Source organism: Castor canadensis, chromosome 11 (genome assembly GCF_047511655.1).
Source record: "Castor canadensis chromosome 11, mCasCan1.hap1v2, whole genome shotgun sequence".
Lineage (NCBI taxonomy): Eukaryota > Metazoa > Chordata > Mammalia > Rodentia > Castoridae > Castor > Castor canadensis.
In genome coordinates this window covers 92,567,344-92,593,885 of record NC_133396.1, presented here as the reverse complement: position 1 = coordinate 92,593,885, position 26,542 = coordinate 92,567,344, and the positions used below count along the sequence as shown (strand labels likewise).

At 37.5% G+C, this 26,542-nt stretch overlaps 1 protein-coding gene across 1 annotated transcript; it reads right to left on the bottom strand.

The window, feature by feature from the left end:
• Positions 1-1,768: 1,768 nt before the first annotated feature.
• On the bottom strand, positions 1,769-24,829 carry Sell (selectin L). The gene is made up of 10 exons (XM_020176906.2): positions 24,640-24,829; positions 23,772-23,853; positions 22,367-22,753; positions 20,871-20,978; positions 17,271-17,456; positions 15,537-15,722; positions 14,013-14,198; positions 11,660-11,788; positions 6,969-6,987; positions 1,769-2,600 (listed from the first exon to the last, which is right to left on the bottom strand). Exons 1-10 carry the CDS (start codon positions 24,640-24,642, stop codon positions 2,582-2,584), a joined length of 1,305 nt encoding a protein of 434 aa, XP_020032495.2. The 5' UTR covers positions 24,643-24,829; the 3' UTR covers positions 1,769-2,581.
• Positions 24,830-26,542: the final 1,713 nt, after the last annotated feature.

Below are 26,542 nucleotides of genomic sequence, written 5' to 3'. Positions count from 1 at the left end.
GTTACTAATGAAACTAAACTCAGACTATGTTGCTTTAACAAGTCAGAATTAATTCAAATCCACAATTTTAGGAACATTTTTGATCTGCAGCTTTTCTCATTCCCAGACTTCTCTATCTGTCTTTCTAAATTTATAGACATTTTGATGGTATCCTTGAGTTGATCCTGTATTAACAATAAAGGAGATAAGTTCATGCAGAGGAAAAATAACAAAGGAGGGACTTTCCTCAAAGATCTTTGAAAAAGGAGCATTTGCATAAGCCATATTTAACCAGATTCTTTGTTTTATGTTTTTCCTTTCTGAATTCTTTGGTACTCTTCCCTGTTATCCCACCCCGCCGGACCCCAACTAGTGAGAGAGCAAAGGCTTCATGATATTCCACAGTGGAACATTCCTGACCCACCCTCACCATCATGCCTGAATAATTACATTTACTGATTAGTGTCTTCTGCTTCTCTCTACTTTGAAACCCTCAGGTATGTTACTCTTCCAGAATATGGTTGTGATTCTTTCCCTCACTTGTTCAAGTTTTCCCAGAAACTACAGTATAAACTTCTCAAACTTTAGTCTAGAGTTTATTCTATGTCATTTTCTTTCCTGCTTCTCTGTTAACCCATTATGATCTGTCTAGTATCTCTGCCTTCAAAATCTTTTCTCAGATATTTGACTGCCCCTGGTTTCTAATTAAACCCTATCTAGGATGTAATTTTGTTTCTGAATTCTGCTGTCCTTTGCCAAGCAGTCATTGCCATAGAACATATTGCCTCAATTTGCAATTAAGGGTATTTATTTACTTTCTTTCCTCTTCTAGATGTTGGACTTCTAAGGGCAGAAACTCTGCTGTGTGACCACAGACCCTGACAATATTTCTTATAATACTTTGGGAAATATTTCAAGTAGTATCCAATGGGTGATGGTCCTCATGTCTTAGTTGAGCAAGCCTTTGCAGTCAGGACTGTGAGTATTTGCATGTGAGTCTATGCAGGTTCTGCATTGTACAACTCCAGGCCTCAAGCCACACGAATGTCAATGACACTTTCTAGTGGATTCACAAGACGAGAGTCTTTTGAAATAGTCTTTTGCTGTGATACAGAATCTGAGATGACTTTAAGAAAGATAAATATAATCCTTACCAAAAATTATCCTTATAAGATAGGCAAATTTGTATAAAGCCATATTGACCATGGGACAAGAAGGTGTCCAACTAGTTTTTGACAAGGCCCTCTTTTTTTTTCATAAGAATTCAGCCTTTGACATTAGATGAATATCCGTCCAGGTCAGCACATGTCACACAGAAAGAGGGTTTTTACTAAAACTTACATTATCAGTACACTGTATCCTCTTTCTGATTTATTTAGCACACATTTACTGAGCGCCAAGTAATAAATGAGGTACTCCAGGGATCTGGCACCATCTCTGCCCTTAAAGAATATATAGTCTTATCAGGACAAAACATATTGTGATTTTTAAAATTAACAGACTAAGTCACATTTTTTTAAAAAATTGAGCTGTGTTTAAGTGTAAAAATATCTTACAAACTAACATTGCAGTGGGCCAGGAAGGGGAGATTGCCATGGGTTGGACTAGTTATGAAGGACATGGCAAGAGTGGAGATGGCTGACATGAATCTTAAAAGATAGAATTAAGGAAGTTGGATAAGAGGTTGTGGGGACAAGGGAATAGGAACATTTCAGCCTGCGTTAAGGAATCTCGCTACCTGTTTTAACTTTTGTGCATAATATCCAAGAGATGTCACCTGCAACTAGGATTACAGTGATGATGTTTCTTTATTAACAAAATAGTTATCATAAAAGAAGAATTGACTTTAAGAAAGTTACATAGGTCTAATATCAAGACCTCAAAACCCCAAACTAAGTACAAATGCAAGCTACTTTTCTCTACTGTCTTTTTGTTTGGTGCTCAGAAGATGATACATGTGGAAGTTAGATGACTGAGACAGGATGATAGCGTGGCTTAAAGTGGTTAGATATGATATGACTTCCATTTATAGAACATAAAACTACAGTGCAAACAGGACTTTTTCAATGTGAGCAGAATTCCATTAGTTCTCTGGAGTTGGAAAGCAAGGATAACATCCATTTTATGAAATTTCTACAAGACTATACCCTTACAATATACAGAAGACAAAGGAGATAAAGTCTGATCTGTAAGAAACCTGAGTCTTTAGTTACATATATGTGCATATCATATTTTCACTGTATTTAGAAGTGTTTGTCATCAGGTAACTAGAAATAAGAGTTAGGAAAGAGCAAAGTGAAAGACGTCTTTATATTCCATAGTAGTTCTTTTCCCTATGGCCTTGTTTTTCTACAGAAGAGATAATTAAAAACTGACCTACATAAATGACAATTGTGGTTTGTGGGTAGAGTGATGAGTAGGGGACAAAGGGGGAGCATTAGGGGCTGGAGTTTTTGCAAAAATCCTTCCAGATGCACTGAAGGAAACACACTTCATCTGTGACATAGGAGATGTCACCATGAAAAACTCTTCATGGAAGGAGTTGAAGTCAGGTCCCAATGATGTTTTAGTAATTCAATAATTTTTTTTCACAGAGGGTGGATTAGTATGGGTCATCCATCCTAAAAGAAAAGCAATAGATTGTAAGTTAAAATACAGAGCTTTAAAAATTGCAAAAATTAAAATGTTGGTAATAAATATTCACTACAGATGAGAAGCAAATTAATGCTTTCAGCTGGAAATTTTGGACATTTTAAACAAAAGGGAAGAGAAGTCTAGAGCAAGACTTCTCACACTTTCTTGTCCTACTAAGAAAATTTAAATTTAAGTTCAAACTCTGATTCAGTAGGTCTGGTTGGGGCCTGAGGTTCTGCATCTCTTAGAAACTTCCCAGTGATACTCATAATACTGGTCCACAGATCACACCTAGAGAAATGTCTGTGCTACAACACTTGTCTGCAAATTTAGTGGGTGTGTACAACATTATATATTGATTTTGAACAGTGGAAAGTTAGGGTAGTGGAAGGCAGCATACGCAAATGGAATGTGAAATTAGGGAAAATCAAAACTCATGAAAGGAATGCCTAAATGAGTCTGATGGAATATGATTTAATGAGAGGGTGACAATTTTACTTTTATGGAATAAATACCATCTTTTAGAATGTTACAATTGCCTCAGTTTTGGAAAGGATTGAGGAGAATCAAATTTGTTATGTCTTAGCAACTTTGAAAAGGAGAACCAGATTCTGAAGCTCTGATCTTGTGATGAACTGTCAGGGTAAACCACAGTTCAGCAGCTGCAAATATGTTTGCCATATAGAGATAAAATGTTTCTGAAAGTAGAATCTCACATATACCCTCCTCTGAGGTTGGCATCATATCTTCCTGTGTATCTTGGGTGTAGCTTTTACCTAGGTAAAATTTAGGCACTAGAAACCAAATGAGGTGAAAAACAGAACCAGTTTGCAGAAGAGTCAAAATAACCAGCAAGAATTAAAACCACAAATGCCCAAGGAGTCATTCATTCACCAGTCAAAAGCTAATAGGAATGAGTACAAAGAACTATTGAGAGTTAACTCAAGAGCTCAAAAACATTGACACGTAGTGTTTAGTGTGACAGTGTTCATCTTACCTTAGGTTTTTTTCTAGAAACATACCCAATTTTGCCACCCCACCCTTCCTCAGTGACATCACACAGCGATTTAGTGTAAAAAAAAATCACATTACTGGAAAAGAAAAGCTTCAAGGACTTACAACTCTGCATATGAGTTGAGAGCATGATCCCTGGATCCAGATGCTACAAATCTCAGTTTTGCCATTTATTTAATGACTTCAGGCTAGCTATTGTAGTTATCTTCCTCTATTTCTTTGCTGTAACGGGGATATTGATAGTACCTAGTCTCCCAGGCTTATAGGAAATATTTAATCATTTAAGGTGTAAAATACTCAGAACAATGTGCAACATGGAATTTGATTAAAATTTATCTATTATTTATTACTATAACTAATTCAGTCACAAATTCAAGATCTACAGGAATGTTATTTAATTAGCTCAACTACAAATAGAGTTTGAACATGTTCAAGATTCTGTCATGACCTGAATTTCTATGATTCTGTGAATTAAGGTCATCTTAGTCAATAAAGGAAAGGCATCCCAAGGCAGCCAAGCAATTGCGAAGTATCTTCTAGACCACCTGATTAAGCATACAAGACATGTTGATGGGGCTTTCTTCCCTTTCCATATCTTATCCCTCAGTTTCTCAATAAACTAGGGGCTCCAGGCAGTTCTGCTCATTGGTCCCTAAACATGCTTTCATAGCCATGTTAACAAACCATTTTTACATTGTTTTCCTCCTTTGCACACCTTTCTTCCCTGATTCTCTCCGCAAACCTAAGTTCTATCATCCTTCAAAAAGCAACCCAGGTTCTACCTTCTTTATAAGGTTTTTCTGTAATGACCAAGCCCAGTGATCTTTTTTTTTTCTTCAATACAAAATTCGTCAGACATTTCCATACTCTGCCTTCTATTTTTTCTGACTTTTTCTGTATTTCTGTCTTTCCTCCCCAACTAGATAATAATAATCTCCCTGAAGTTAGGGATAAGACTTACTCCTCTTTGTGTATCAATAAAGTTTAGCATTGTTCCAACACAAAGGTTTTCAGTAATCAACTATAAATTGATTCATCGTAAAAAAAAACCAGTGAAACTTAATTTAATATGGTAATTTAATTAATGCTAATATTCTTCCAGCCAGTAGCTCTTCCTGTTCCCCAAGGACATTTAAAAGCATGAATTAAGCCACTTTTATCTTATGGTAATTAAAACAGGTGGTTCCTGTGGCCAAAAAACAGCTCTGGGTAGATTGTGCCAGAGTAGACTTTCACTCAGTGGGTGGCAGAAGGAAAGAAATCTTTACATCTTGTGGGTTTCCTGCTACAAAGGTAGGGAGGCCAGCTCCCAAAAGAGGACCCCTTTCTTACAAGAACCCCATCTACACAATTAAAGAGAAGACAGGATACTAAAATAGAATAAAAAGCACCCACACTGACTTTATGTCCCCACCCAGTTATCCCCACCATTCTTTCATAACCAAACTTTTTAAGAGAGACTACATGTTCTGCTTCTACTCTCTTATCCTAGGTAAATTCTCAACGTTTTGCCTTTTGACTTCTGTTTTGATCTCTGCACTGAGAACACTTTCCCTGTTGCTACTCTTTCTGCATCCAGTGCAAACTTACTGGTTCTCCGGGCCTCATTAGAAACTGTTTCCATTTCCTTCTTTCCTTAGCATTTGCGATGCTCTGCTCTTCCTCGTCATACTTCTGCCTCTCTGGCCACCTCTTCTCGTTCCCCCTTTCCTTAGCTGACTTGCTATACATTGAATGTTCCTGTGGTTCCAACCCTCTCCCAGGTCCTGTTCTATTTTCACATTCGCACTCTCCCTGGATGACCATACCCATTCCTGAAATCACCAATACTTCCTGAAATGTGAGAACCCCCAAATCCATGTTTCCTAACCCAAGGTAGGCCCTATGCTATGACCATACTGTTGGTGGGCCACCAACTACTGACGCTCAACAGGTACTAACCTGAACACATAATTTTTGCCTCCAAATCTCTTTCTTTCATGTTTCCTTCTCAGCACTAATACAACCACCTTCCAGTTCCCATGTCAGAAATATGGCAACCTCTTTAATTCTTATCTAAAGAATCTAATCTAAAAAGTGTCCAGTTTTTTGATTCTTCTCTCCCTCTTCTTCTACACCCTCCCTGCCACCAATTAAGAACTGATCTCCCCTTATCTCATGAGTCCATTTTCACTGCAATTTTTGTAGGTGGGCACTATCAACTTTAATCTAATAACATCAAATGCCTCCAAATCAGTCTCTTTACTTTCAGATTCATCCACCTCCCCTGTCTGCCACACTGCTGTGCAGGGTGATCTTCACAAGATCCAGAGATTACACACACTGCACGAGCACATTTAGGGATATCCCAGATAACTCAAGATAAGGCCTACATGCCTTCATATGGCTTATGGACTACTTTAGAATCTAGCCTTTGGTACCTCATCTCTCCCCAGGTTCTCTGTAGCAATCTGAGATACAATCACTGACCTGAGATCTCAGGAACAATCTGTGGCTAGTACAGTGGTTGCTGGAACAAGTATCCACCCTCTTCAGGAACCATCTTACTTTGTGTCTAGCATCCTTAAAGGAGCTCAGTTGTCAACTGAGTACTTATATGTCACCAAAGTCTCCTCTCCATAGTTCTTTATACTTACCCTCTCTAAAATTTCAAAGCAAGTCACAAAACTTATAAAATTTAAATATTTTGCCATCTTCATTTCTGTCAAATGGACCATGCACTTTTTATGTGTCTATTTTTTTCATCCCAATATTCTACATTATTGCTCAATTAAAGAATTTGATTTTTGAGGCCAAACTTACAAAAAAAGTTCCTCTTTGGGGCAGTTGTGGGTAGAATTCATGCTTTCCACCTCTTCCACATTTCTGAAGGTAAATGCTTAGTAGAGTAGTAGTCATTCACTCCTTTGTGTTAGGCACTGAGCACCTGGGCTCTAGGGATGTACCTTCCCATCATTAGTTTCTAATAAGTGTACAGGAATCTGTGAATTGAATTGAGTGTTTCTCAACTACTATATGTAAGTCCTTATGTATGTTTACTCTGGACACATAATAAGAAAACAACATAATACTTGTAATTCTCAAAGAAACTTCAGGGACAATCAGGAAAAGCTCTCTTTACATAATAGAGTATTACTCATACTTTCATTCACACAGCTTCATTAGTATAAAAAAAATCACAAATTTTACAGAATACTGATTTCTCACCTTATCTGAAAACTTTATGTTGATAAAACCTCCATGTAAATAACTACTCTGGGATTAATATTTCTAGCTATAACAGGAAGTATCTTTAGGAAAGTAGAAATGGAATCAGCATATTCCTTACTGACAAAACTTACCTTTTCTGAGATCTCTTGCCTAAAAATAAAATAGAGAAATGGAATCAGTCAAAGGTAGACAATTTAAATTTTTAAAGTAAGGGAGAAAAGGAATTTCCTCCCTCACAACCATCTTTTTTGAAGTATATTGTGCATTTATTACATGGACCCCAATCTATATCTAATAGGATGTGAAGTACTGGCTTAATGTTCTAATTCAGTGGTAGATATTCAGTCAACACATATGTTGATGTGAATGCAGAAGGTTCTATTCTACCCACTATGCTGTTCATAAAGACAGAAGTCTAGAGGGAATTTCCTGGTGGTTAGATCCAGTGTGCCCAGTCACATGTTTATGTTACATCTCTTTCTATCAGCACACTTTTCCTAAAGGACTTACCTGCTAATACTGTAGGGATATGTGTCATAGTATCTTTTAGCATCTTGTCTATGTGAATCCATAAGAGAATTTCACTCTAGTCTCATTAGTAGGCATTACATAGCCTAAGTAACTGATGTGTCTTCATCTTACAAACATATTATCATAACTTCTTATACTTCCTTTACTGGCTGGTTGCATGGAAACTCAGAGCTAGATCTGGAGACCTTCTTCTATCACATGTATAGGACTCTGTGACACACATTTTTATGTCCTAACTGAGTCTTCGTTCCAGTTTATTTTTATTTTGTTTATTTATTTATTTTGGTGGCACTGGGGGGCTGAACTCAGGGCCTTGCACTTGCTATGTTGGTGTACTACCATATGAGCCACAACCCCCAACCTTTTTTGCTTTTGGTTATCTTTTTTTTTAGTGTTTTATTACTCATATGTGCATACAATGCTTGGGTCATTTCTCCCCCCCTGCCCCCACCTCCTCCCTTACCACCCACTCCATCCCCTCCTTCTCCCCCCCACCCCCTCGATACCCAGCAGAAACTATTTTGCCCTTATCTCTAATTTTGTTGTAGAGAGAGTATAAGCAATAATAAGAAGGAACAAGGGTTTTTGCTGGTTGAGATAAGGATAGCTATACAGGGAGTTGACTCACATTGATTTCCTGTGCTTGTGTGTTACCTTCTAGGTTAATTCTTTTTGATCTAACCTTTTCTTTAGTTCCTGGTCCCCTTTTCCTATTGGCCTCAGTTGCTTTTAAGGTATCTGCTTTAGTTTCTCTGCGTTAAGGGCAACAAATGCTAGCTAATTTTTTAGGTGTCTTTGAGATAGGGTCTTGCTTTTATGCCTGGGCTGGCCTGGACCATTGTCTTCCTATTTATTTAATCCTCGCAGCTAGGATGACAAGTGGATACCGCCATGCCTATCTTGTACTGGTTAAGATGAGGGGTCTTGTTAACTTTTTATCTGGGCTGACCTCGAACTGCATCTTCCAGATCTCTGCCTCCTGAATAGCTAGGATTATAGGCTTTAGCCACTGCACCTGACCCTAATTTATTTTTGTATCTTAAATTTTTGGCTTTATTTTTCTTATTTTTTAGCTAATTTTAATTTGCTACATTGACTACATTTTATAAACTGTTTTGTGCTTTTTTTAAGAAAAGCAGAATAAAAATAAGTAGATTAATGATTGATCTCCAGAGTTGAGGTCTACAGGAAAACAAAGCAAAAGAAAAAAAAAACCGAAAGAGCTCTTTGAGGAGAAAGACTCCTTTGGGGAATGATATATTTCAGTGGCTATAAGCTAAACATACCACCCAGATGTGAACCCTGTTTTGCCACCTGTAGGCTAGTAGGGCTTTGAACAGTTGTTTAACCTCTATAAGTCACATTTTCTTCATCTGTAAAGGGGACATAGCAATTGTATCTTCCCCATTAGGTTAATAAAATTCAAAGTAGTCAGACCAGAGCCTAGTATTTAGACATTGCTGAATCACTATTTTAATCCTTTTAAGTGTTAGAAATTGCTATTTTAAAGCTTTTCTTCCAAAATTCAGCTTGCTGATGACATGAACCAAATACACTTGAGCAGAGAATCAACTTTGGATTAACTTCAGGTTTTATTTGTTTATATTCATAGAAATATATTTTTTCTGTTAAGAACAATGAAACAAAAAACAATATATTAGTAAAAATTTGTTCCTACAGAGAAGGTTGTTTTTTAAAGAAAACGGAACCAGGGGGCATGTGTTCCGTTTCATGCTCTTTTCTAACCCTGTGTTGTTTCAAGTGGAAAATTCTTCCAACCAAAGGGGGAAACAGTCTTTCAATCTTGAGAAAGGGCTTTCAGGGTACATGTCTGGATGGGAGTCTGATCTCTGATTCTGGCCCCTACTGATAAGGCATTTTAGAGGTCTGGCCTAAAACATCATTGCCTCAGTTTGTTCTTTTACCAAATAGAGCCAATGGTAGCTACTAATCAGAGAAAGATGGTACTAGGAGCATGAACTGTTTCTAGATGAGCCCATGCACAGGGAGCATATTTCTGGAACATTTCCTGATTCCCTGGAAAAGGTCAATAAAGTCTGAATACCAAGACTGCTAGGGTAGGGGCTTCAGTGCCAGGTTCAGAAAATCCATCTGAGGACAGAAGAACAGGGGTCAAGGCTGGGTCACTTCACTGGTCACCATGCTCCAAATTGTCATTTGGGTTCTTTTTGCAGCTTTCTGAACCCAACAAGCCTATAAAATTCTCAAAATAGAGGAATACTAAATATTCCTCTATTCTACAGATAAATCCTACAGATTTATTATTTTTCACTTTTATCCTTGTAAATGCATCTGCTAAATTTCTAGGAGTTCAACTTGGGAACTTAGCCATCATTTCTAACATTGTTTCTATTGGAAAAATATTGTTCATATTTTAAAGAACCAATTTACAACTAAAATTTCTGCGAGAAAAAATGATTCACTTGAAAGTTGGAGATATTGATAGATGTTTCACAAATAAATACAATTTAAATGTAACATTAAAGTCAGTGATCTTTTGGGGCGTTTGTTCCCTTTGGTGGCATAACTGTAAATAGCCTAAGTGCCTGTTATCTGTTTCCTGTTTGCCCCACACCGATTCCCACAGCAAGGGCATACAGTTTTCAATATCAGTTTGAGATCTTGTACAGAAATGACTCCAAGGTAAAAAAAAAAAATTAAAAACAACTCTACTGCTTTTCTCACTCTGCTTGTAAAACAACACATTAGCCAGTGAATACTTCATTTAATAACCTGGCTTCAATTCTATTCTTTTCATTCTAAAACCACTTGTTAAAGAATATAAAATTTTGAAATCAGTACCTCCATATTAAGGTGACTTTCATCCCAAATGTCCTTAAAATTATTAAGATAAAAGCCACCATATCTCAGGAAGCAGTGTGCAATGACCCACTCTGTTTTCAACCCCTTTAGTTCTACCATCATCATCCACAACAGGAAGAAAGAAAGGACAGTTGGTGTAGGCTTTGAAGTCTCAATGGAAAGAATAATCAAAGTTGAGAGAGAAATTGTTATTCTTTTTTCTGCTTTAGTGAAGTTTGTAAGAACTATATGATGGTGGGATCAAACTCAACAGTGGAGACATTTTTAAGGCTCAGTGCTCTGAGATTACAGTTAATGAAGTTCTTGCACATAGATAGTGCCACCTCCATTATCTTCTAGGCTCCTTAGAAAACTAATCTAGCACTTCCTATTCTTATGTTTGGATGAAAGATCAATTCATAGTGGAAGACCATTAGGGTTGGCAGATAATATTCCTGGAATTGCCAGGAATATTGCCAGGCTACAACCTTTGCATACCATATTCAGTGTACAGAATACATGCTAATTTAGTGGAAGGGAAATTTAAATGATCATCAACTGATGCACAGAAAGGTAGCACAGAGTAGCTGTTCATCAATTGTTTTGAGGTCACCTATGGCCCCTGACCTTGAAAAGGGAGAATCACAAAAACTTCCCAGTGCCCACCTGGTTCTGCCATGTGAGTTTGACCAAATATGGCAATGCTCACCTAAGGCCTGCTGCAGACTGTGGGCTGCAACTGGTAGGTTGGTCCCACCTTACAGTATGGACACACTTTGAGTGGAAGGAGGGAATGAGAATGATGCTGTGTCCTTCCCTAGTAATATTCTATCTACCACCTAGGCAGCAGGCAGTAACTTCTCAAGACAGACCTCCTTTTCCCCTCTTACTCTCCAGCCCAGGATGAAGAGAAAGTAAATATGATGCATTTGGTTACAATTGAGGCCTTGGTAAGCAGATACCAGGGAGAATACATGGGGATTCCTCCCAAGGACAATGGAATTCCTACATGTAAGGAGTCAGACAGGTATGTGACTCTTAAAGAGATCACATATTTGACAGCAATATTAGAACATTAGATTCACTTCCTGTAAAATTGTAGCACTGAAATCAAAGGCTTATAGGCTCTAAGAGGACAGTGATTATGAGTTCTTTTATTTTCCAGAATGAAATAAGAGCAAAGAACCATTAGAAAGCCTCACTTAGCTGTTATCACCCTACTAAAGTGCTTTGAAGACAATAGATATTTTTTTTTAAAGTGTGCCTACTTTAAAGCAAATGTCAGCGAGCTTTTTTAATGAAGGTGTGTGCCAACCTGATTTACATATCTCCAGGGGCTGATGTCTATAAAACACAAAACTTGGCACCTGCTTCACTTGAATCTACTGCACTTAATTTCCTGTGGGTTTCTTTATCTTTTTTCCACTTTAAAGTTGTTTTATTTTCATATAGAGTTAAGCTTACATACCTTTTCTTAATCGCCTTGCCAGCCAAATTATAAATGCCAACCCAGAGAATGCAGTGACCATGACTGCCACTGGAATGAAGAGGGGGTTGTAGTCACCTTCCTTGATCATTGAGAAACTTCTGTCTAATTCTGAAAGAGGAAATCAGTAAGGCACATAGCATGAGATCACAAACATTATTCCTTAGTCCAACTCCTTGATATTTGACTTGTTTCTTCCTCATGCCTCCCAATAATAACTCACTTGATACCATTTGACAGATGAGGAAACTAGTGTGGGAACACCCACAATGAGTCTACAGCAGAAACAAAGACTGGACCAGCCTCAGGCCTAATGCCTATGGAATCTCAGTCCTCAGATTTGTGATTCATGGAATCCTGAGAACGCATCTAAAAATCTTGATTAAAAAAGGTCAGCATGTGTTTAGCTCCATGATCTTGTTCAATGTTTGGAACTCCAAAATATAGAGAAGGACTAGAAAGTCCAATACTACTTCAGAAAAAAGAAAAACCAATGATCTGAACTGGGTAACTTATCAGTCAAAGGAAACTATTACTTGTTTGACTTTAAGCAGGTGTACAAAAACAAGCACTTGTTTATGTGCCAAGGACCTGCACTAATTTATCAAATGATGTAATCCTACCACTTCCCTTCACTTCCTTTATAAATAAGTAAAAAGACACATGTACATATCCTTTTGTAAATTCAAATTAAGTTCATCTGCAGACTTTTATTGAAAAAATACTAATATGAAAAAAGCTTGTCTTTTGATACCTCCAGATGAAAAAAAATCTACATTTACACATTGGCATCTATTGGCTTGATGAAGATGAGGAAATGGACACTAACCAGGCCTGAGGAGGAACTGTGCCTGATAAATCTGATCTACAGTCCTCTCCTAAAGGGCTGCCTCCCTGATGCCTCTTTGCTCCATGACTCTGCTCTAAATACACAGAGATCACCTTCTCTGACACCTTCTACAGATCTTACCTCTTAAAGACTTTGGCTATCTGTGCAGATGGTCTGTAGGCGAGAACTACCATTTCATATACTAATTTAATGCACACTTATTTTAGCACCTTTTGCCAGGCACCCTGTCAGGTGGAGGACATAAAAAAGTGAGGAATATATGATCCTTCTCATTACAAACAGATTTGGGAGATATCAGGTTAGTTGATAACTGGGAAGTATCCATTATCTTGAAAATAAAGTGGTCAGTGATAACTCTAGTAGAAGTACTTCAAAGAACTGTGAAGTCAGAGTATAGTAGAATATTAGAATGGATAAGAAATAAATCAGTGGAGATGGTGTATTTAGATTTTAAGTTAAGAAGGGAGAAGTTGAGATTAAAAAAAAGAAATGACTATCATTAAAGCAAGAGTCAAGAACACCCAATGATTTTAAAGTAAGTTAATGCATGTGAATTTATTTTTGATAACATATTTAGCAACAGGAAATTTAAAAGTTTAGTATATTTTTTGAGGGTATTTGATTTTTTTTCTTTTCTCCTTTTATTTTGTCATTTTTACATTTACTTATATGTGTATACATTGTTTGTGCCACCCCCCCCCAGGCAGAACCTGTTCTGCCCTCTTATTCTCTGATTTTGTTGAAAAGAAAACAGGAGATAATAAGAAAGACATAGCGTTTTTGGAGTGTGAGATAAAGATAGCTATACAGAGAGATTCCTAGCATTGCTTCCATGCACATGTGTATTGCAACCCACATTGGTTTGTCTCTACCAGACCTCCTCGCTTCCAGGCAGAACCTGTTCCACTCACTTCTCCAACATAGGAGATAATAAGAAAGACATCATTTTTGCTAGTTTGGGATAAAGATATCTGTACAGAGAGATTCCTAGCATTGCTTACATCACTTGTGTATTGTAACCCACATCGGTTCATTTCTACCAGACCTCTTCGCTACTTCCTGGTCCCCTTCCCATAGTGGCCTTTGCCAATTTAAGAATTCTATATTTGCTTCTCAACAGTGAGCACATCAGCTGCATTCAAGTTTTATGTTCCTTTCCTTTCCCTATTTCTCCTGTGCATGTTCTCCCCTTAGTGTGTAACCCATGTCCAGTAATATTACTGCATTTTGTTTTGGGTCTATAATCTGCATATGAGGGAGAACATGCAATTTTGGGCCTTCTGAGCCTGGCTAACTTTGCTTGAAATGATGTTCTCTAGTTCCATTCATTTACTTGCAAATGACAAAATTTCATTTCTTCTTTGTGGCCGAGTAAAATTCCATTGTGTATAAATACCACACTTTCTTTAGTATATCTTTCTCCACTATCTGCTCATCAATCAATTCCTTCTTTAAGTCTTTAAGTATCAGTACAAACTTACTCACTTTGACATATTGGACTAGAACTGGACCACTCTCCAGATTTTCCACACACAGTTTTCTTCTCCCCCTTTAACTCAGTGCCTTCTGAGCAGTTGAAGGTGCATGCAGACGTAAAACTGAAGTTAGCCACGGGGTGGATACAGTCTATGGTCCCCAAATCAGGTGCTGTTAGAGACTTACACTGAATCACTTCAATAAAAAGAACAAAACATCACAAAATAGTATTTCTAATTAGAGACTCTCTCTTGATCATAAGTTTTTAGGCAGAGCCATATGACTTAACACATGAATCTAAAAATTCTTAATTTGTACAAATTACTTCTGATAATGCTTCCAAACTTTATGTTCTTGACAATGATGTTGAGTAGTAGGTCAGGGATGAAGTTAAGAGGGCACTGAAAGCCCTTAGTGAGATAGGAGTGGCTGTTCCAGGCTGTGCCTCAGTATGGTGATTCTCTAATCTGCTACATGTGGCATGCCACAAATTCTCTGCCTCAAGACTGCTCATGAATCATTCCTAGTGAATATAGAGAATTTTCACCTGTTATAAAATCTACCTAAGTAGTCTTGAAAAGTACCTCAATTCTCTGACGCAAGCCCAACTTCCATACAATTCACCAGGTGGGTCAATTTAGTTCTGTGATTTCAATAAAGCATGTTGACATTTCCTTTGAGAATTAAACTATGTAAGGTAGTGAATCAGGACCATAAATGTAGAAATGTTATCAAAAGTTCGTGAGGAACTGGTACTAGTAGCTCACGCTGTAATCCTGACTACCTGGGAGGCAGCGATCAGGAACATCATGGTTCAAAGCCAGCCTAAGCAAAACAGTTCTTGAGACCCTATCTTGAAAATACCAAACACAAAAAGGGGCTGGAAGTGGCTCAACCAGTGGAGCGCTTGCCTAGGAAGTAAAAAAAAAAAAAAAGTACATGAAGGCAGACACCAAAAGTTTTTCTGATGTGGGGATTATCTTGGCAGTGAAAAAGAGGGGAAAACCTACTGTATTTCAAATGGGAAAAAAAATCAAGAGATTTGTTTTTGTTACTCACAATAGTTGTTATTCTCCTGAGAATTTACACAGGAGGTAAAGATGATTTTAAGAAAATGCCAACTAAAACAACCGAAAAGACCTCTGTCTCTGTATGAAGGAAATTGCTTGGTGTTAACTAGGGCACCACATAAAATAGGTGTTGTTGACAGGGTAGGAACCAAAATTTAACTGAGGTTCATCAAGACTTATTATTTATACAATGGCAATAGAAAAAAATAATAGTAAACCACATTATATTGCTATAAATCAGGTTATACACTGTGAGATACTTTAAAGGCATTCAGTTGTTACTTTTTCGTTTGTTTGAGGGTTTTCTTTTTAACCTTATTAAGAATAACCTCTTTGAAAAGCATCACACTACAATCTAAGTTAGGTGAATTGTGCTCCAAAAGAGGATACAGACTTTTTAATCAAGACTCATTTCAACTATAAACTCAAGACTACCATTATAATGCCTCTGGTATGAAGTTACCTTGACAGGTTGGTCCTAGTGAGGACCAGTTTCCAAATGGTCCACAATTTGTTTCTTCACTCCCAACCAGGTTTGTCCCCTCAGAGCACTGGAAGGTACACTGTGAGCTGAAGCTGAAGTCTCCCAAAGGGTGAGTACAGTTCATGGTACCCAGTTCTGGGGCCCTCAAAGGCTCACACTGGACCACTTCAAGGAGAAAAGAAACAGCATTGGGGAGTGTTAAAAAAAGACCTGGTGAATCTGAATCCTAGCTATGTCACTTGCTAACCATGTGCATTTAAGCAAGGTTACTTGAACTCTCCAACTTCAGTTTCTTTATCCATCAAAGATGAACAATGATAGTTGTGCAGTGGCCCTTGGTATCTGCAGGTATATGGTTCCAAGGACACTGATGCTGAAGAAACCGGAAATGCTGAGGATACATAGAGTTCAGTTCTGTACTACAAATGCTCGATTCATTTTCCTCATAATGCCACCCAACTTCCACTAAAAACATGCTGCCTTTAACAAATTTGAAATTTTTACTTCATCACTTAAACTAAGCACATTGCATACTCTTTTTTGACTTATAAGGACTACCATAACTTTTACCTTGCTTTCTTGGTATCATTTGTTTTGGGGAGACATATTTTCACAAATTAAGGGCAGGGAAAACCCTCAGCTGATCACATAGGATTTAAAAACAACTGCCGATAGTACAGGACTCTCTGAGAGCTCTCCATATCAACTGAATTGTACAATGTGAGTGTGGGAATCAAAAATTTTTGTTTTTGAAATTTCTTTTATTTGTTTAATTTTTTGACTGTGCTTGGTCAATATCACATGTAATAAATCTGTAAATAAGGCATGCTTACTATATTACATAGGATTTGCTTGGGAACTAAATGCAATTCAATTATTCTTAACGTGAGTGTTTAGAACAGTGTTGCATGTGAGAAATCCTAATTAAACATTAGCTGGTCTTTATGTTATTATCTTTGGCATCACCTGGACAAAAGACTTTTAAACCCAGATACATTTAAGTGGGAATAACCAGCTCAAGTGAAAAACAAGTATCACATCAGAGTCCCTGAGAATACTGGGATAGTAGGAGTCAGAGGTTCAGAGAAAGAGGGAATCTCCAAAATCAGTCCTCTTTAAAATGGAACAAGGTAAAAGTTTAAGAAGAATCTTGGATTCAGTTCTGTTTTTACTCTCCTTCAGTCTGTTCCAAAACTTTTGCTATTCTGATTTTGATAATTCTTTGCAGAAACTGCATCTATTTCCTTGCTGTGACTGGTAGACCAAATAAAGTCTGTACATTTTAGGTCCTGCCAAGCCATTGGGCAAATATCATAATTCTTGTTTCTCACTTCTTATCTATAAAATGTGAGTCATCATTCCAACCTTGTTGTTAAGATTCCAATGAAGAATGTACTTAAGGAATTAGAACCCTTTTTGTGTTGTCCATATACAGCTCAAGTTCAAATTAATTTGCCCAATTCAATTTAGACCCATACGCAAGTGTCTGATATTTTGTGCATCACCTGAATCCCACAGATACAGTCATAAATAGAACACTTATTGATCTTAAGAAACTTTCAGTGCCAGGGCAGATGACCTCAATAAATTTGGGATAAATGAGAAAGAACTATGTAGAGAGACTGAAAACTAGCCTAGAAGGACTCATCTGCATTTTCTCAGACTGTAAACACTGAACTACCTCAATAAAGCCTCTAGTGTGAAGTTACTCACTTTGACAGGTTGGTTCTAGTGAGGACCAGTTTCCAAATGGTTCGCAATTTGTTTCTTCACTCCCAACCAGGTTTGTCCCCTCAGAGCACTGGAAGGTACACTGTGAGCTGAAGCTGAAGTCTCCCAAAGGGTGAGTACAGTTCATGGTACCCAGTTCTGGGGCCCTCAAAGGCTCACACTGGACCACTTCAAGGAGAAAAGAAACAGCATTGGGGAGTGTTAAAAAAAGACCTGGTGAATCTGAATCCTAGCTATGTCACTTGCTAACCATGTGCATTTAAGCAAGGTTACTTGAACTCTCCAACTTCAGTTTCTTTATCCATCAAAGATGAACAATGATAGTTGTGCAGCGGCCCTTGGTATCTGCAGGTATATGGTTCCAAGGACACTGGGGCTGAAGAAACCGGAAATGCTGAGGATACATAGAGTTCAGTTTCATACTACAAAAATTTTTACTTCATCATTTAATTTTTAAGCACATTACATACTCTTTTTTGCCTTGTAAGAACTACCATAACTTTTACTTGCTTTCTTGGTACCATTTATTTTGGGGAGACATATTTTTACAAATTAAGGGCAGGGAAAACCCTCAGCTGATCACACAGGATTTAAAAACAACTGCTGATAGTAGAAGACTGACTGAGAGCTCTGCATATCAACTGAATGTGCATGTAGAAATAAAACATTTTTGTTTTTGAAATTTCTTTTGTTATTTATTGATTTATCTAATTTTTTGACTGTGCTTGGTCAATATCGCTTGTAATAAACCTGCAAATAAGGCAGGCTTACCATATTAACTTCATAGAATTTGTATGGGAACTAAATGCAATTCAATCACTGTTAACTCAAGGGTTTAGAACAGAGTATTGCTTGAGAGAAATCCTAATTAAATATTAACTGCTCCTTATGTTATTATCTTTGACATTACCTGGAGACAAGATTTTCAAACCCAGTACATTTAAGTGAGAATAACCAGCTCCAGTGAAAAACAAGTCTCACATCAATCAGAGACCCTGAAAATACTGGGATATTGAGAGAGGTTCAGAGAAAGAGGGACTCTCCATAATCAGTCTTCTTTAAAATGGGAGAAGGTAAAAGTTTAAGAAGAATCTGGGATTCAGTTCTGTTTTTACTCTCCTTAAGGCTTGGACCCAAATAAATATTCCTGGAAAAATTATGTCTGAACTGTTTTACATGTGAACAAATGTGTTAGCCATGTGTAAAATAAGAGAGAGTCCCATAAGTAAAGTCAATGAGATACAAAAATACGTGATAATTGGAGAACTGCAAGTACTTTAATATTAGTAGAAGAAAAGAGGAGGTAGAGCATGATATGAGATGTGATTAGGAAGAAAGACAAATCTAAGACCAAATATTCTTATGTCTTGCATTATTTAATGAATGCATATTATATGTCAAGTATTACTCTAGAGTTTAACGAATTTAGGTTCCATCCTATAAGACAAATGATAGGTACAAATTAAAGGGAAGATGGTCATGTATGTGTGGTGTATTTTGAATTTTAATTGACCTGCCTGCCTATAGTATGAGCAATATACTTGAGGGGAGTCAATTTAAAGTTTTAAGGCTCATGTTGGAGACTACTGTAATAATTTAGGAGCAAGAGAGGGGGCAATGTAGTAGAATTGTCAAGTAAGAGAGAAAATGAAGCAACAAGTTGTAACAATTGGTAGTATTGCTACCTTGCACAAGTATTGGGGCAAGTGGAAAAGTCTCACAACAGAGTGTCCAGGTAAGTGAGGGCACCATTTAGTGAGATTAAAAATTATGGAGGGAGGTGACAATTGACTTCATAAGTTTGTGGACCTCCCAAAGGGTATACTTAGCATATGTGGAGTTCAGGGCTGGAGAAAGATTTGTCAATCCGAAGATCACGTAAATTTGTGAGTCCACAAAAACCAGTAAGTTTGACCAAAAGGAACATGGAAAGTCAGAGGAGCAACAGACAAAAGACAAAACTGAGAAATGTAATAGTTTATGGGCTTGGAAAAGTGTTTATGATGGAACTCAGGAGAAATGGTTATGAGTAGAAAAAGAATTAGAAACAATGATATGATGGAAAGAAAAATTTAAAAAGACTATGATACTTTAAAAGGAGTGAAATGGGCATAACAATAAGGGTTAAAATAACAGTGTTCCCGAATAGAGGTATTGGCCAAGAGATTAAGTGGAAAGAGTTATATATATTCTATTTGGTTGACATTTAAATTTATTTTGACTTCAATCCTTTTTTTTTTTTTTTGGCAGTACTGGGGTTTGAACTCAGGGCCCTGTGCTTACTAGGCAAATGCTCTACCACTTGAGCCATGCCTCTCACCCTTTTTGGTTTAGATATTTTTTTGAACAGGGTCTGCATTTATGCTAGGGCTGGCCTCAACCATGATATACTCCTATTTACATTTCTCATGTAACTGGTATAACAGGCACTGCTTACCAACAAATCCAGATTTTATTGATTGAGATGGAGTCTCATGAACTCTTTTTCCTGGGCTATCTTTGTACTGTGATCCTCCTGATCTCTGTTTCCTGAGTAGTTAGGATTACAGGCATGAGCCACTCTCTGGCTTGGCTTCCACTCTGTATTCTTTAAAATCATTGTTTTTTTTTCTTATAATTTTCAATTTTATCTATTTTTCAGATACTTTACACATAGTTTTACAACTTGACCAACATCAGTGAAAGGAATTGATGTTTCTTTCAGTAGTGGTTGACTGGGTCAAAGACTTCAACTTTGAATCTGCATATTTTTCCTTTCCATTTCCACCACTGCAGCTATGAATGACTTTAAAAGATTCCTGATGATTCTACTTTCTTTTTGCTCACTTATGTGATTTTTCTAAGATAATTGCCATACATACCAGTGTTAAGACACTGGTTGGCCTCTCCATGCCAAGTCAAGGCCATGTTCCTTCAATAAGCAGTCTCCAGTCTTTACATCCTTACTCCAGCTTGTCTTGCTTTCTTCCAAACTCAATTGTGAACATATATAACTTCCATTAAATAACTATAAACCCTTTAAAGGCATAATCTATAATATATTTGCCTTTTATATTCCTGAAATACCTATCCCAAATAAATGTGTAGAATTTGTTACTATATATTTCTGATATACACTGGGTATCAATATATGAACTTTTCTGTTTGACTTTGTTCGGTCATGACTTTCTATAAATAAGCTAGAGTACCTTCTAATAGTAAATGATGTAGTTTTTTTCAGATTCCTGAATTCTAATCAATCCAGGAAGCTCGTTAGATTGTGAGCTACTTAAGAGCAGAAACCTACAATGCCTGATTCATTATTATAAACTGTGTAGCTTTTATCTCAACCTTTTATTCCTTGTAGTACTCTAAAACACTTGTGAAGTGAATTGAAACTTCATGCTGACTTATGAAATCTTCTGGGAAGATAACAGCATTGTGAAAGCATGACTTTCTGATCACAAGTTCCCATTTCTCAGAATGGTTAGTATCAGTTTGTCCCAACTGGTATCATTTTTGTCCCAACCAGTTTCTACCATAAAGGTATAATGATTCCTGTGACATTACATAGGAAGAAACAAAGAAAGGAAATGAGCTTACCAAACTGGCATTCAGGCCCATAGTATCCCACATCACAGTTGCAGGTGTAATTATTGATGATTTCCACGCATTCTCCATGGCCACTGCATGAACTGGGCTGGCAAGAAGCTTGAAGGGGGTCAGAAAAATTCCTTTAATGTGATTACATGTTAGCACTCGTAGTCATTTCCTTACACGTAGGTAACTTTTTGTCTGAAACCATTTTTGATAAACAGGAAATATGCACAGCATTTTTATTTTTCCTTATTTTTGTTTTTTATTAGCATACATTAATTGTACAAAGGTATTTCCTTGTGGAATTCGCATACATGTATATAATGTACTTTGATCAAATTCACCCCTCTCTATTACTCTTTCTTAAACTCTCTCTTTCTTCCCTACCCCTTTTAACAGTTTATTTCACAGCATCTTTTGCATAAAAATGCTATGCTAGGCCAGGTGCAATGGCTCAAGCCTATAATTCTAGCTACTCAGGAAGCAGAGATTGGGAGGGTCATATTTTGAGGCCAGCCTAGGAAATGAGTTAGCAAGACCCCCATCCCAACCAATGGCTGGGCACAGTGGCATGTGACTGTGATCCCCAGCTACCAGGGGAAGTACAAACAGAAGGATCATAGTCCAGGCCAGTCAACCGTATCTCAAAAATAACCAACACTAAAAGGGCTGGAGGTATGGCTCAAATGGTAGAGCTCCTGCCTATCAAGCATAAGTCCCTAAGTTCAACCCTCAGAATCATCAAAAAAAATCCTATGGTAAAGTTTACATTTATGGAAAATAATGACCATATGATCTTAGGCAGTTATTTTCCTTTTAGAATGAATTTACTGAAAGTAAGCTATCAGTAAAGGAAGTTAAGGAGCATACATTAAACCTTTGAAATTACATGTTGTTAGTACAATAAGCAGGTTAAATGATGATCTAACTTCTGTTTGGCAATCCATTTCAGTATAGAAAGTACTAAGATTAGATAGTCTACGCTTTTTAAAGATGTAGAGAGTCCAAGTTACAAAAAAACCCCAAATTACTATGTTTCACTGTTAATATGACTTAGAAAAATTCTGACTATGCTGGAATTGTAATGGTTTTTTAAAGAAATTTTCATCCCCCAAAGTTAGTGCAATGTTTTGTTACCTGGAATTAATAGGATTAGTCAAGAAGGAAACATATAGCACCAAGCCCCATACTTTATAATGAGGAAACAGGTAATATGACCCTAGGGCCTTAACCAGCCCATATCTCAGCATCAATCTCCTACCCTTCATCAGGGGCATGGGTTGTCTGTCCCTACTTCTCACACAATGGACTTATCACCTTAGTGTAACTTGATATAGGGATATAGTTGTTGGGTATAAGTAGCAACTTTACACGCCTCAAAATGCTCAGAATTAAAGTGATTCAAGCTTATTTAGAGGACTGGAAGTATTTTAGAATAAACTAGCAAATCTTTCTGGAGTAAGGCTGATTATTCTAACTTGGGCCTCCTGGTCAATCCCCACCTGTATAGCAGAGGGCTGCCTTTCGTTTGTGGCAGGCATCATCATTCCATTTTCCAGAATCTCTGATCCTCTTTATATAGATCTCCACACAGTCCTCCTTGGACTTCTTGTTGTTGGGTTCCCCAGATCCCCAGTTCTCTGCTTCTTCAGTGAGAGACTTGTTAGTTCCCACCCATGTCCACGTATGTCCAATCTTCCGGATTCCTATCCAGTAGTAAGTTCGGCTGAAGGGCAGCATCTTCTCTAGATACTCAATTTCTCCCTTATTTTGTATGGCAACTAAATCTGTGTAATTTTCTTGGCAGAACTTTCTAGCATTTTCCCAATTCATGGGTTTTTCAGAATAATGGTAAGTCCAACAGTTGGTTCCATGATATGCCAGGAAATCTGAAAGGCATCATCTTGAAATATGTTGACTCACGTAATGTTACAGCTGAAAAGAACACAACACTACTCCTCCAGGCTGATCCTCCACTTAGAGATGAGGAACTAAGAGCCCAGAGTAAGTGAACATCTAAGGAGCAGAAGTTGTTTGTAAATTTGAAACAGAACCAAGACCTTCTGGTTTGAAAACAGAATGTTCTTGCTATGGCATTATTTTACACAAATCTAGTTGTTTTCATGAGGTAGTTTTTTTCCTAAATTCTTTCAGGTGGAATTTAACCACACATATTTTAGAAAATCTTATTTCATTTCCTTAGGATCTGTCAGTCATTTAAAATTCCTATATCCTAAGTACCTAACAGTGTGTGCACATTGTTGGGACTCAGAAAATGCTTGTTGAATAAAAAGAATGCTAGATTCCCAGGAGAAACAAGGCAAACACAGTGTAAGGAATATATGAGGGGCAGAGTGAATATGTTTACTTAGAGCTAAAAATCCTGGTGATGGAATAAGAAGATATTTGCTTACTTAGGAAATGGGAAAGTAAGTCCAAATGTATTAATGGAAAGTCTTTAAGACTCAGACATAAAACTTGTAACCCTAATGAAAGAAGCACCACAAAAGCAAAAGTTTCTGACTTTAAGGAGCTTACACTGTAACTGTAGAAGTTACACTGATATACTTTGAACTATTAGTAGAAAATTGAATACTAAATAATGTATACAGATTGTAAGTGCCTTATTAGAGATTTCTTAGTTAACTTTATTCCTATAAGATTAAGTGCTTTTGTGCAATTATCAGGATTTAGAACTTGCCACAAGGGGTTTGGTGGGTAAAAATAGAGTTAGAAAGGTTCCTGGGGAAGTTCTAAAGATAAGAGGAAGAAAAGATATGATCATAGAAAGGGTAGTTAACAACTCTCTACCAAATAATTTTCTCTAGAACTATGTACTCTCAGTGGATATTTAAGAAAAATGAGTATATTACAAAGACTTAGCAATATACAAGTATCATAACATACCACAACAGAGCACTGTCCAGATCCACAATTTAAAGATGTTCCATAAGCCCCTCTGAGCACTCTGACATTTCCATGGAAGTATCTGCAAAAATACCAAAGGATTTAGATCGTTAATGATGTTTGCGGCACCTTGAAGAAGTGCCTACAAGTTTCTTAAAGTTCAAGATAAAACACACATCCCTACTAACCCTGCCCAAGGAAATATATGTCTCAAATATGAACAAAAAATTGCATCAAATTTACCCCAAAACCGATGGCACAGTTTTGCTTCCTTTTGCTTTCATGTTTCAGTCTCAAGTTACTGATCATTATTGCTTGGATATTTTTCTGAACTTCAGTCATTTTTGTACCTTCTTTTCTGCTGAGCTTTGAAATCAAACTATGTGCTATTTAGGTCTAGTTCTATCTTTTCACACTTGAACATGAAGGGTCAATGCCTTAAATACCTAAAAGAATTAGATAGCCTAACATTCAACAGGTAAGTAACACAGTTCATTTTTTTTCAGATAAGCAGAAATACATTTGAGTAACTCAAATATAAAACCACAAATTTTCTGTACAGCTTAAAACCATATTTTCTGAAATGCATCACTTCTCAGGTAACCATATGTCTCATTGCAAACTATTAATTTCAATAATACCTCTTCAAGAATCTCACCAGAGACAAAGTCAAGGAGAGGAAATCAGCACATCTGAGAGGAGAGATTCAAGGATCACTTTTTTACAACTCTAAGAACATTTTTAGTTTCTATCATTTTTAAGACCAAAAATGAAATGGGTTACTTCTTGCCCCTTGTCACCTGCCTTTACAACCCCAAGAAGAGTTTCTTTCTGAGTATCTGCAAATCTTGTAGGCTGAAAGGCTCACCATGGCTTTGCTTGGTCCTTCTCCAGTTCCTCTGCAGCCCTTCAGTCTCTCAACTCAACACCTGGGGCTCTGGATCCCTGTGCAAGCAAAACCTACTGTGCTTCAGGGAGGCAGCACAAGTGTCACCAGCAGGGTTTGCTTTCTTTCATTTCTCTAACCTAGTCTCACATCCTCCTCCTCCCCTCTTCTTCCTCCTCTTCTCTTTCCTCTTTCCCCACCCCTTTCCTAGACTTCCCCTGAGGAAAAACAATCTGCTAACTAGAGAATCTGGTCTTGTAACCAGATTCTCCCATTCTTTCTTCCCTCTATCTTTCCATTCTTTTTATTTTCCTATGCATTCTTCCCTTCTTTCTCCTCTTCCTTCTCTCCCTTATTATTTGTTGTGGTTCTCCTCTTCCTCCTCCTCCTTCTTTTTTCTGTGTCTCTGTCAAAACACTAGGCTAATTTCTGTCTACACATGGTAGGAGACCGTGGCAATTCCACAAATCAAAAACCTGTATTTCAGGCAAATTTATGATGTCTGCCAAACTTTACTAGAGCTAATGGGCAGACGTGGCTAATTTCAGCAACTTCTCATCCTCCTTTCTTCGCTCACCCCCTAGCGGAGGACTTTGTTAATGGCACTTCCAAAACTTCAGCCCTGAACAGAGTCCAGGGGTTCTAGCTTTTTTGCCCTAGGGAGGTTTGGGGACCCACAAGTAACTGTATTTTGGAGCGCAGAAGGTGAAGGAGATAAAAGTGCATATGAAGTTAGGACTCATATGATGAAAGGTAACCGAAAGGAAGAGTCATTGACATGATCAGATTTACATTGTGAGAAAGATTTAAGCCTGGTGCTTGTGGTTTATGCCTGTAATCCTAGGTACTTGGCAGACGGAGATGGGGAGAGTTGCATTTCAAGATCAGCAGGAGGAGGGGGAGGATAAGGGGATAGTTCATGAGCCCCCCATGTCCAAAATAACCAGAGCAAAGTGGACTGGAGGTGTGGCTCAAGAGGTAGACCATCTGCTTTGCAAGCACGAATCCCTGAGTTCAAACCCAGTACCACTAAAAATAAATAAATAAATAAATAAAAGATTTTAAAAGGGGGCAAGGACTGAGGGCATGGCTCAAGTGGTAGAGTGTGTTTAGTAAGCAGGTAAAACATGCCTAGCAAGTGCAATACTGCCAAATAGAAAAATGAAAGCTGTAGGGAAAAATCTGTAGAGCTCAGCACTCCATATTAATGATTTTATTTCATCTTTATAGTAGCACTGTGCTGTAGGAACTAATATTATTCCAATTTTCGAGTCTCAGATTAAGGACTTTGCCTCAGAAACATGCATAGCGAGTAACAAACCAGTTGGGATTTTGAACTGAGGTCAGTCACTTCTGAACTTTGTATTCTTGATCATTCAGCTGAACTTCTGAATGACCTTAGAAGACATGTTGAAGTTGGGACAAACTTGGAGCCAAGGAGACCTGTGAGAGTGCCAATATTCCAACTCTACCCTGAAAGAAATGTCTAGATTCGTATCTCTAAGTCCTTTCCTACAATTCTCCCTTGAACCTTATTTAATCAGCTTTCGACCACACCATTTCCTGACACTGCTCTCACCAAGATCCTACATTTCACTAATGCCAACCACCAGTTCTCTACCCTTACCTTCTTAACCAGGTAGTTCTGGTTTTCTTCCTTTTTAACTGTTCATGTGATGATTCTCTCTCATCTGCAACTCCCAAAACTTTGGAGTATTCTAGGAATCACTGCTCCTTTCTTCTTTGCCTATCCTCACTAGCTTGGTGATCCTATCCTGAATGTTATCTAAGTGATAATGACTCCCAAATTTATCTTTTCAACAAAGACCATTCCCTTGCAGCTAAATGCCTACCCATTATCTCCACTGATTTTTGTAATAAGCCT

Excerpts from the sequence above, each read along its gene's own strand:
- Sell (XM_020176906.2), bottom strand. Across the intron at positions 22,754-23,771 it reads CTGGACAGTGCTCTGTTGTG|ATTTCCTGGCATATCATGGA; the intron begins GTATGTTATGAT and ends GATGCCTTTCAG. Across the intron at positions 14,199-15,536 it reads ACTAGGACCAACCTGTCAAG|TGATTCAGTGTAAGTCTCTA; the intron begins GTAACTTCATAC and ends TTTTTATTGAAG.